The sequence below is a fragment of the Stigmatopora argus genome, chromosome 10, assembly GCF_051989625.1.
Source record: "Stigmatopora argus isolate UIUO_Sarg chromosome 10, RoL_Sarg_1.0, whole genome shotgun sequence".
Taxonomy (NCBI): Eukaryota; Metazoa; Chordata; class Actinopteri; order Syngnathiformes; family Syngnathidae; genus Stigmatopora; species Stigmatopora argus.
Window position 1 is genome coordinate 6,171,527 of NC_135396.1, and position 12,775 is coordinate 6,184,301.

At 41.1% G+C, this 12,775-nt stretch overlaps 1 protein-coding gene across 2 annotated transcripts in view; it reads right to left on the reverse strand.

The window, feature by feature from the left end:
* Positions 1-12,775, reverse strand: part of fli1 (Fli-1 proto-oncogene, ETS transcription factor) — a 31,313-nt gene that overhangs the window by 6,932 nt on the left and 11,606 nt on the right. For both annotated transcript variants that reach the window (XM_077611546.1, XM_077611548.1), the window contains 2 exons: positions 11,890-12,093; positions 2,822-2,890 (listed from right to left, as the gene is read on the reverse strand). In XM_077611546.1, the coding sequence (XP_077467672.1) occupies positions 2,822-2,890; positions 11,890-12,093 (273 nt within the window). The remainder of the gene's footprint in view (positions 1-2,821; positions 2,891-11,889; positions 12,094-12,775) is intronic.

Consider the following 12,775-nt stretch of genomic DNA (forward strand, 5'->3'; position numbering starts at 1 on the left):
TTTCCTAAATCTTAGGTCCCAGCAATGCATGTAGAAGACAAAATAACTGAAATCAAGTAGAATTGATGTACTAAAATATGTGTTGCAGTAAAACATACAATACATATAAAATATGAAATAAACAAATAAGAGAATAAATATAACTCAAAGATGAAAGAAAATATTCGCCTGTACAACAATTAATGAAATATCTTACAGTATTTTATCTTAGAGAATAAGTGACCATATTTTACTGGCAGCGTTTGGAAACGTATACTATAAAGTATAGTATTGGCTGGTCAAAAGTAGCATGTTACAATGAGACATGCAGCAAGCCTCACATGCACACGCTTGCCAAGCCACGAATACACAGTCTCACAAACACTCACGGACCCACAGACAGACACTCGCACCCCTTCAACGCCGCTACATTCTGTGTTTCTTAGGCTGCCTTTTATTCATAACATTGCGTTTTACACCGCAGTGTCTGGGCCAGATTAAGGGTTGTCTCCTGCGGGATGCTCATGCTTACTCGACCCCAAAGAGTCTGCAAAGTATTTGGCTCCTCTCGAATGGTAGTATGAACATGAACATCTGGCAGTGCTGATCTTTGAAACTGTCTGACGAACGCCTATCCGGGAGCAAACTTTGGTCCTTATTGCCTATATTTATGATTTTTTTCATTTGAAAAGCTGAGTTTTTTGAAAAAATGATAACAACAACAAACCACAAGTCAATGTTGGTGTCGCTGATGTTCCAAAAAAAACAACACTTGTCAACACAATCTTTAAATATTAAATACCATGTTAAAAGATCCATACTGTCTCATACTGGAAAATTAAGCCCTTATGTGTCTGTCTTTGTGAAGATACGTCAAATTTGGATTCCCCAATTCAGTGATAACATTGGTTTTAATCATTTTTGTCTTATGTACATCTCAATAAAGTTTTGCAATATATTGCAATATTAAAGAGATATACATGTCAAGATAATAATAATGATAATAATAATCGGACATAGGCCCCTGTTGTCGTTATCACAACACAAAAAGCCTACTTGTCATCACACGCAGAAACTGCGTGTGACGAAATTGATGGTGCTTCTCCATAAACTACTTTTACTCGGCAAAAGACCTAAATCAGTGTAGTTACGGACTTGTAATTTGGCATTCTGCTATTGTGGATACAGGTCGCTTACCTCTTGTGCAACTAGAGGTAGGTGGTGGAAAGAGGAAAAAAAGGGGTTCTGGTGCATATTACAAACAATAATTGCATTATGCCGGGATCAATAAGGTTTGATTTAAGGATCTCATGTGAATGTATCCTCTTTTTCTTAGCCATGAGGAGGGCTGCATTGTCCAAAGACTGGATCGCCTATACGTATATTCACAGTCAAACAGACCATAATAGAAATCACTTATTGGGAAAGGGAAATGCTCTTGAAGGGAGTGACCTGCTATCCTTGCCAGTCCAAATACCTGGGGCTGGGAAGCAGGAAGGCCAGGGTCGAGAGGTGACCGAGCAGAAGCTTATCTGGCCTTCCCAATGGTCAACTTATACTGTACAGAATCTTCGCGACATCGCCCCTTGCGCTTGCAGCCTGGGCTAGATAACAAGTCTGAAGGCATTCTTGGATACTTATCAGAAGCAGAGTTTCCTCTTTTCCTGCCTGGATGGACCTGCTGTTATGTTTGTTAGCCTATCATTGTTATTGCAGTGTGCTCTTGCTCCTCTGGTGGTGACACCATGTGGCCGATGTAAAGGATATGTAGCTTTCTTTTTGCAATGGGTGTTATAGCCATCTTTGTCGTATGTCAGCACAGTAGTGTTTTCAGAGTGAAAACGTATCCGCGGGAAGTCATTCTGGGCGTTGTCGTGAAATGCTTCCACTTTTTGCAAGGATTTTACTGGAAATATTTCTTTTAATCCCACAAATTTGGTTTAAATTGGAATTATTTTAAATAGAAATCTAATTTATTTAGAACAATGACTAATAAATTGACATGGTCCTTAATTTATATTGCAAGCAACTTAAATTATTTCACATTTTTTGTGGTGTTTTGTGGCAACACTTATTCAAAGCAATAAGATTATCGAAAACATGTTATGTTCTGATTGATATTTAAAAAGGGTACTCATGCGGTATCATTGCTTCATCTCTTATAGTTAGAGTTTTATTATAGTACATGCAATATGTTTTCTACTTATATATAAATATACAACTTTTTCCTTCATCTTTTTTCAGAGAAGTGAAAACAAACAACTAAACTAATGAATTTATATTCACAAAAACCTGCAAATTAAATTCAGTCTATAATCTATTTTGAACAGCATACTGTTCACTTTACCGAATGTTCCCATTGAGATAAAAAAAACGTCCTTTGACTGATCTCTGTTCAACCATCACATATACACACTAGTGTTCAATACAATCTGGGCTGAGTATCTAATCACCCTCCAAGATCGTCCACATTGTTCCCTCTGCACCTGTCACTGATGCATATCCAGCTCTTCCTACTTTGCCACAATCATTGTATTCACGGTCTGTCTTCACCCAGCCTGCTGCGGAGGGAACTCATCAGCACATCGTTTTCAGGTCCTATTTAATATTGTCCCATTCTCTTGAAGCTGGTTTGTCCCATTTTGGCACACAAAAGCTACACCTGCCACCTAAGCGTGATCAAAAGCAAAGTGCCTTTAAGTTTTGTGAGCACTCCTATAAGCAATTTGGTGACTTTTACTTCTCATTTTCTTTTTCTTTCCCATCTATTTGTAGTACACAACCTTTTCCCATTTGAAAAAAAAGGTTTCTAAGCAGAAATAATAACATGTTGTGCTCCTACCTTCTTTGGTAGCCAGACGTGGGGATGGGTCTGCGTGAGATGGTGTATTGTAGGATAATGATGAGCTACCTGCAAGGCAACCAGATGAAAAATGGTATTACATTCTCACAAAACCAGAAAATCAATTAAATTACTCAATGTGGGATGATAATGATGAAAAGCACGTAAAGAAAGCCACTAAAGAACATAATTTGCTTCAATCTTCTATTCATTCATTCAACTTCCATACTGTTTATCCGCACAAGGATCGCTTGGGGTGCCGGAGCCAATCCCAGCTAAATGTGGGGAGGCAGCAGGCGGGGCACACCCTGAATTGGTTGCCAGCCAAAAGCAGGGAACAATGAGTGCTTCAATCTATTATGCAATTCTAAAAGAAAAGGAAATCTCAAAGGATCTGCTATTGAAATCAACTAGTGACATTTTTCATTTAAAATTAGCAATGGGCATTTGTTTCATCACTGCATCATATAATTTTATAATCTTTGTTAATGACACTGGGACAAAAACAAAAATGGGAATAAACGTTCACACCCTTTCCATAAATGACATTGTTTGGTTCTTGAATTGTATGTAAGTCTAAAGAAAAACAGCAGATAGCAGTAAAAAAGCCCATTAGCATTAGGTCTGCTCTAATTTTCCTAACTGTGGGCCCACTTGGACCAAATGAATTAATAAAGGGCAATATTATGCTAAACTGAATAACTCAAATACTATACTAAACAAGTTGAGTTTCAACATGCCCAATTGCTCCAACACTGTAGGAACCCCTCCAGAAGTCAGTTAGTGTTTTAATTAGAAAGCCTGGGCCTGAATAATAAAGGCTGCCTAGTCTTTTCAACGTATGTTGCAGAACTCTATGCTGCATTCCTGCACTTACACAGGCACCCTGGGCGGCACCAAAATGCTCTCTTAATTTTAGCTGCCCCAGGCATAAATCAGTGAGTGGAAAAACAGACCCAAAAATGCACAAAGAAAACACAAGAGCTGCTACTGCGTGGAGTGTGTTAAGATTTAGCACACAGACAGCTGCTGAGTTTTTCTGAACAAAACAGTAGAGAATATTTTGTCTATGATTTGATTCAGATCCTCTGTGCATGCTAGTGCTGAGGGGGATGGAGTAGCCAACATGGGCTCTGTTATTTTAGGGGGTAGAGCTAAAGGGGAGAGAGGTGCTCCACAAATGTACACTTGCCTCCCAACACCCACCCCTCCTAGTTTTACCTATTCCACAGCACCCCCAAGGCTCTGGGTCTCGTTTAGAGACCCGGGGCCTCAGAACAGGGGAACCATTGTATGAGGCAGGGTCCCTGCACAGCAATCAAACGCAGCTTCTCATACAAAAATAATTCCTCATGCTGAGTGCAGACACGTAAGAGGCAAGCGAGCCACCAAAGCAAGTGTGTTTGGAAAAAGGGAGAAAGTTTAGTATAAGGGAAAAGATGAACAGTAAGCAGAGGCGACTGAGGGTAGAAGGAAAATGGCTGTTTAACCCTTTTCCTACTGTGTGCCACGCCACATATGTGGCCTGACCCAGACAGGCAAACAGGCAGGCAGCATCGCTGAGAAAACCTCAAACCACCCCGCAGAGAAATTCAGGATTGCTGTAAAGTTTAAGGGAGAGTAAGGAAGGGTGTGAGCAAGCAAGAAATGCAAATGACAGAGAATTTTGACTATGCTGCATATTTATGTGGATGGCCTTTTACTCTCTTTGAAAATAAACATCCTGCTAATCTGACAGCACAGTGGCCCACGAGAATAAAACCATCACATTTCTTGTTCCAGATTACGTAATGTAATTTATGTTAGTATTAAAAAAGAAAAAAAAGGCCTCCAGTAACGCAAGGCCTAACACTAACAGAGTTTCGGCTCAGGCATATCGATGGTTCTCTGTCAACCCAAGTTGTTTATTCTGTGGAACCGCAGGATATCATCACCTAAACATGTGGCATAGCCTTTGTCAACAAACAGAAGTTCCAAGTAACCTAATGAGTCATTTTAAGTGAGACAATAAGGCCAGTGTCAAAATGTTACTATGAAATAGTTTTGTTATACTCTACCAAATTATGGTGGTGTTCTTTTTTGTTTGAGATTAATTTTGTTTTTCCTATTTTTTTATTTAGAATCCAATCTTCTCTTAAAATCACAAGAACAAAATCATACGGAATTAATTTTGACACTTCGACCGAATCAACAGAAATAGAGCCATTTTATAACTACTGAGCCAAAAACCAAAGTTCCGTGCAACCGACAAAGTTGATCAACATTTCTCGGAGCCAAATGGTAAACGCAGCCTAGTGGTTTTCTATTTGGACGGACAGAGATTTAGAAGTACTACACTGCATTACACCAGACTACAAAACATTGAAATTTTGACGTTCATCTAACTGTACAAATATCCACCAAGGATAGTTAAAAGAGGACATGGAATTCAATGAGTGCAACACTGGAGCTCAAGCAGGGAGTAGAGAACTCTCAAGAGATGAGTGGTAGCCATGCCAGACCACAACTGAGTGAGGATCGGGCGCTGGCCACCGAGCATGCTGAGCTGGGCAAACTGACTCCACGTATTGATCGATGGTAGCTGAGTGCCAGCCCACGTCACATCATCTCAGAGCAGCAAGGCTAAGTGAGCCTTAAAGGTTCGAGTATTTTTGCTCAGATATGTACATTGTTTCTTCACTGACGACATGTACATATTTCATGCTATAAAATAGAAAACAATGTGACAGAATATTGCAGAAGCAGAGAGGGAAGGATGGAGCCACCATTAGCTGCGACTGCGCATGCCCAAAATAACAAGCGGCAGGCGGTGATGTCATCGGAGCAAAAGAGTCCACTGTGTTTTCTATTCACATGGTTGTGGAGCAAGCCCGCAACTGAATCGTTCCACTTTGCAGCCCAGAATTAAAAGCTTGTATTTTTGCTTTCCATTTCCATCATTGCTAGAAAAACGAGGCCAATCCACAAAACAATCTTTCTGGATTGTTTTCACAGCTTTTTCAGATAAACGACCCCTTAGAAAACAGTAGTTAGTTTGAAGATTGAATGCTAGGTACAAAAGTATTGCCAAGACAATCGCTAAAGCATTAACTTAGGCAAATTGAAGACACAACTCATCATGCTGACTGCAGTGCCGATTGTCATGCGACTGCAAGTGGTTTCCCATAGTTTTCATTAAGCCATAGACAAAGAAAAATATACAGTAATCTTTTGGTTGGAGAATCATTTTGATGGTGGTAGTTCACAAAATATCCCGCAATGGGTTATAGGTAATTTACATTTTCATTCAAATGCAGTCTTTTGCATACTGATTGTTCCAAAACATTATTCTTTGTGATTGCAATGTTTTGAATGATCTTTTTTATGCACATGCTGGATCAGAAAAGATAAAAATGCTCCCCCAATAAGTCAATTGGAATTAGGTTCAGCACAGGATAAGCTTGAGTGGAAAAGTATCGATATATAGTTCCAGAGAAATGGTAGTGAAATTTATTTGAAAAACAGGTGGCCATCATAAGATGCGTCCAACTGATTATCCAATTGTCCAATATCAGCATTCTTATTTGGCTCGACTTGTTTCAAAGTGATATAAATTCCTGTAGAAAAAAGTCCCACGTTAAAGAGAGCAGCTGCGTGGTAGCTTTGTTGGGCTGCTAGCTGTAGATGCCTTAAAGCACACAGCGCAGAGCCAGGTCAGCCATGCAAGCCAGCACCACACCAATGATAACCTGCCAATAGAAGGAACTAATACACAAGGAGCTCAATAAAAATGTTGCGAGGGTAGAAAAAGGGAGAGAAACATTTTCCCTACTCAGCCTTCAAGGCCAGATGTTTATGGTCTGTATAAACTATTGAGGGTTAGGGAATGTCCCCCACTCAGCAACAGTGCGGCGCAGAAGCCCAGACCTAGCGCTTTTTTTTCTTCCACTTTCCCATATTGACTTGACTCCCAGTATTATCCATCCAGATACAGATAAAACAGTGATGGGCGACAAACAGATAGATTGTTTGTGATAGCTGCTCGCTCATGAGCAGCTTGAATTTTCAATACACTTTAAAAAATATGGAACTAGGTTGTTACGCTTAGCTCCCAACTTTGTGTTCACTGCTGTAACTTCTACAATATAGTTTCTCTTAACCTGGCCAGTATCCCCGTGTGCTGAGTTCCCTACACATGTGGAATCAAACCAACATACGTGGGTGCTATAAAGCAAACACACCACAGTCCCTCCCCTACAGACTAATTTGAACAAATTCTCCAATTGCACCCCAAATTGAAAACACATTGAGTTGCGGACAGCCATCATTTATAAAAATCTGGATAAGTGACCTCGGATCAAGCCAAAAATATTGCACTGGCAACTACCCCTGTTACTACAGGCAGCTGCTTGGCTAGACAGATGTTCCCATTGTTTTGGAGGAGGCACTGGCACAGGTACCTGAATGATGTATCTGCATGGGACGTGGCGACTATGTCTGGATTTACTATATGGCCGCAGGGTGGGGCCGCACAGTGTACATTTAGACTGTAATGACTGCGTGGAATGTAAATCAGAGTTTCAATAAACAGACTCACTCAAGATGCACTCAGATGTCTATGTAATGATTGCTTGTCCATTTAGGCAATTTACCGTTTGGAGCTGTTTGTAGATTACAATTAGATATCACTTGACCAATATTCTCTAATACTTCCAGAGCTTGGATCAGCCATTTTCTTCTTCATATATATATATATATATATATATATATATATATATATATATATATATATATATATATATATATATATATATATATATATATATATATATTTTGGAACACTTAAGATGCTCATCTTACTTCCAACACTTGTGAGTGAAGCCAGGAGTCTATTATCTAGACAGGTTTACTCTCCTCTATGATCATGCTGCAAGACTAGAGGAGCAAATGGATTTAGTTACCAAATCATTGTCCCCGCAGGGTCTACCTCTACTCTCCATCTTCCTACTTTGTCTCTCTTAAACATTTGGTACTTACGCACTTCATCTTGCCCGTAGGCTTCCAGTGTCAATAATATGCTATGTTCTTCCCAGACAGCTGCTATGAAGCCGGTCAGACCAAGCACGGAAAGGGAGTATTCATTGCTTTTGTTTGTTGGGAAACGATCCAAAGCAATTTCAACAGGCAAGTGGAGAAGATTCCTCAGCACACACGGTCTAAATCAGGGGTCTCAAACTTGCGGCCCGCGGGCCAACTGCGGCCCTCGGGACGATAATTTGCGGCCCCCGTCTTAATATGAAAGATCGATTTTTTTTTTTTTTTTTTTTTTTTTTTTTTTTTTTTTTTTTTTTTTTTTTTTTTTTTTTTACCCCTTTCCCCATGATGGCGCCGTTTAAGTGGCAGCCAGTGGCAGTAGCTCTGTCCACTCATGTTTTTCTTGTTTTACAGCATGTTTTACATGAAAAATTAGAGGGAACATTGACATGCACCTGCTTGTTGCAGGTGTGATACTGGTGTGCCGATAGCGAGCAATGATGATGTCGTGACCGGATGATTCGCCTAAAGACGTTTCGCCGACGGACGTTTGACAGACGGACAGGTCGTACTAGTATTTGTTAGTTTAATGATTAAATACAAATACTAGTATTTGTATTTAATCATTAAACGCTGTTTTCAGCTGGATTTGACCGAATTTGAGAGCATTTTGAGCCGTTTGGCGAATGGACGTCTATAGACGTTTTTTTGCCTCCATCGCGATATCATCCAGTATTTGTATTTAATCATTAAATGCTGTTTTAGGATGGATTTGACCCGATTGCTGTCATTTTACCCCTCGGTTCTGCTACATCTGCCTGCCCAAGGGTGCTTACTCCCGGACTGCCATTGATGGTAGACGAACATTGATTTTTACTATAATTTGGACAACACCGGCGGCGGGCCGGATTAAAAATCCTAACGGGCCGTATATGGCCCGCGGGCCGAGGTTGAAAAACTTGTACACACACGATCCGGCGGGGCGAGCGTTCGAATCCCGTTTCGGCGAAACCTCCGTTCGGCCGAATGAACGTTCGGTGGAACGTCCATTCGGCGACCTGCCCGTCTGTCAAACGTCCGTCGGCGAAACGTCTTTAGGCGAATCATCCGAGTACCGATGATGTCGCTCACACTGGTACTCAGTGCGCTCAGGGAGGTTGTCTTTCTGCTCAGACCAACAAAAAATTAGAGGGAACTTTGGTTCGGAGCTGAATGAACCAATCACGGTGAGGTATACGGCTCTGGAGGGCGGGACATCGGCCGGGCTGTCCAGTGCCTCGCTCACTCACTCATTCATTCCTCCAATCAGCTGGGCGGAGGAGAAGCCGTGAGGCCGATCACTCCGCTCGGCGCGCACACTCCTCCGCTGCTCTCAGCATAGAACTGAATGAGGCGCTATGATCCGTGATCCAGCCTGTGTCAGTGTCTGTAGCCATCTCCGCGATTGAAACGGAGAGCGAAAGTGCACATGCGCCACAAACCCGCGCGACTGAATGTGAAAGATCAACCCGAGACTCATTCCAAGTGGAAAAACATATTACAGAGCCCCAGAGATGTCTCTTTCAAAGCCTGCCGTGAAGAGAAAGGTCGGTGATGAGCACAGACAGTTTCAAGAAAAGTGGGGAGTGCAATATTTCTTTGTTGAACACAGGGGCACCCCGACGTGTCTCATTTACACTGAAAAAGTTGCGGTGCACAAGGAATACAATTTGAAACGTAATTGTACTACGAGACATGCTGAGGAGTACGAAAAATACCAGGGAGATGAGAGAGCCAACCAGGTTGCCAGTCTGAAAACACGTCTTCTGAGGCAACAGGATTTCTTCAAGAAGGCTACCAAAGACAGTAATGCAGCAGTCAAAGCTAGCTACGCCGTTTGTGAGTTGATTGATCCTGTGCTAAGTGATCCCAAATGGCTCATGGACTTGGCTTTTCTTGTTGATATCACACATGAGCTTAATGTACTGAACAAGAAGCTACAAGGCCAGGGGCAACTTGTCAGTGCTGCCTATGACAACGTGAGAGCATTTTGCACTAAACTTGTGTTATGGAAAGCCCAGCTCTCTCAGACAAACCTTTGCCATTTCCCAGCATGCAAGGCTCTCGTGGATGCAGGCACACCATTCAGTGGTGAGAAGTATGTTGAGGCCATTTCGAAGCTACAGGAGGAATTTGATCACAGATTTGCAGACTTCAAGACACACAAAGCCACATTTCAAATTTTTGCGGACCCCTTCTCCTTTGATGTGCAAGATGCCCCTCCTGAGCTTCAAATGGAGCTCATTGACCTGCAGTGCAACTCTGCACTCAAAGCCAAGTTCAGGGAGGTGAGTGGAGAAGCAGACAAGCTTGGGCAATTTTTGAGAGAGTTGACCCCCAGCTTCCCTGAACTTTCCCGAAGGTTCAAGCGGACCATGTGCCTTTTTGGGAGCACATACTTGTGTGAGAAGCTCTTCTCCACCTTGAACTTCAATAAGTCCAAGTACAGGTCCAGACTTACTGATGAGCATCTTCAAGCTCTACTGAGGGTCTCCACTGCTTCCTCCCTCAAGCCAAATGTGACTATGTGAGAAGAAGCGCTGCCAGGTTTCTAGCAGCAAGGAGTAGGCAAGAGAAGCCGTGTTCAGAATATTTCATGTTCAATGTTCCATTCAAGTTCAGAAAGTTTAAGGTTAAAGAGCTGTTAATACAGACATTTGAAACGGAATAAAAATAATTCATTTTCTCTACTTAGCCAGCCAGTGTATATCTACTGTATGCTCATTAGTATTATTTGGTTTTGTATTACTGATTGATTTATTTTTTGTTCATCTTTAAGTTAATTTATTTAATTCATTATTTTTTGTTAAAAAATAAAGATATTTGATAACGTTGGAATGTTTTATCAGTGCTTTTCTTGTGGAAATCCTGATGCGGCCCAGTCTCACCCAGACTCGGCCTCTAGCGGCCCCCAGGTAAATTGAGTTCGAGACCCCTGGTCTAAATCAAAAGAGGGGGCAGCAATGGGCAAAGTCATGGTACTGCACGCCTAAGCCATTGCTAAGTCATATAGCCAGAGGTCATAATGAAAACTGCTGGGCCTAGTGGCTGTCAGACAGATCCACACACTGGAGCACTGTACAATGAGGCTGTTTTACTCATGACAAGCATCCCTCTCTGCCCTGACAACGTGTATTAGGAAAACTGTTAACACCCTCAAAGTACAGTTCCCATTACATCACACTGAAGCTCATCACAACGTTTTGAGAGTAATGTTATATTTAGTGGAGAAATCAATCACTCCACCCAGTTTGGTTTCTTGATATTCTGCAGCAATGGGAGCATCACTCAATGTTCTTTAGTTTAGAATGCAAAGTATTCAATCATAGTTCCAACAAGTAAGTTTCTCTGAAAATCACTGAGACTGAGCTAGTGCACTTACAAATTTTATCCCCACCAGATGTTATATTTTATATTTCAAAGGAATTTGCATACTGCCTCAGCAAATTGATTTGGGTTCCCAGCTGAAACATATGAAGTGGGATTTCATCAAGAGCCTCTTCAAAGGTAATAAGCTCGAACTTAGTAGTTGCCTGGACACACTGGCGTAGCCTGTTTCCCGAGGCAATGCACCTGGACTTCTTTCCAAAAACCATGTGGTGTATGGCACAGCACAGCAAAGCGTAGCAAGACATGTTAGCTGGTGAATATCGAAATAGGAAGGAGCTCTGTTCTCCACACCGCTAATGACTGGTAGAAAAATTAAAGTAGAAAATGTTCAAGATGGCCAACAGAGCCAAAACAATAGACAAGGTGTAAAAGTCAGCAAAACAAACAGGAAACTGAAATCTTTCATTTCTTTGTTTTCCCTTGATGCATCTAATATCCCCCAAGAGAGACCATGCTATATTAATTGGCATGTGCCATCCCTTGTCCCAAGATTATTTGCCACCAATTTATATGATTGCTAAACAACTCAATCTGGGGAGAGGCGGACAGTTGTTCTGACTCAGGATGAATCAATCATGAATCAAATCCCTGTCTGTGATCATACTTGACCATTTTTGAACACTTACTTTCCCTGAGGTAATTGAGATGAGAGAGAAGAACTTCTGCGTTGTACATGGTGGTGAGCCGAAGGAAGTCGTCCTTGCTCATTTTGCACAAATCTTTTCCATCCGTGTTTTGAAATATGGATGCATCAATCTCCAACAGGCCATACTCCTTGATAGCCCACTCAAGCCACTGGCGCACATGGTCCTGGGACCATAATGAAGGATCTGCACAAAGAGGGAAAAGAAACACTTGTTTATTTATTTTTTACACATACTAGTACTTGAACTTGCTTATAGACTATGACAGCATCAATATAGCTGATAGCATAAAGGAATAAGAGGAACTGAACTAGTTGAAAACAGAATGAGTTATCAGGATCAGACATGGCTCAGTTATTATATATAAATAATTCTTCATCCTTCTAAACCCCAGCGGGATTTATTACAGTAGAATAATGTTTCAGGTAAATCATCTTTCATGGGGAGCCTCATTTTCAAACCCCTTCAACATTTTTTACATATAGTTACATCTGGAGAGACTTATTTAACGAAACAGTATGTTGAATATGCCGCTTAGACTATCTAGATTTATAACTGTCAAGGTGCAGCCTCCAAGTTCTACAAGATTGTTGGACTATCTGCTTCAATTTACAATTAACCTGTAGTAATTTGTCCAAAACGCAAATTATTTTCTTCTTTTTTCTTCAATTCGGTCAATTAACTTTATAGTGTTGGTCTTGTTGTTGTTGTTTTCTTTTTTGTTTTGTTTTTGCATACATATGTTCACACACACTAGACCAGAACAGGAAAAGCAGTAGAATAAACATAATGACTAAAGAAGAAAACATTGTTATTGTTGATGAAATTGACAAATACAGGTCCATACACCACATTTCAGGGCTAGTGA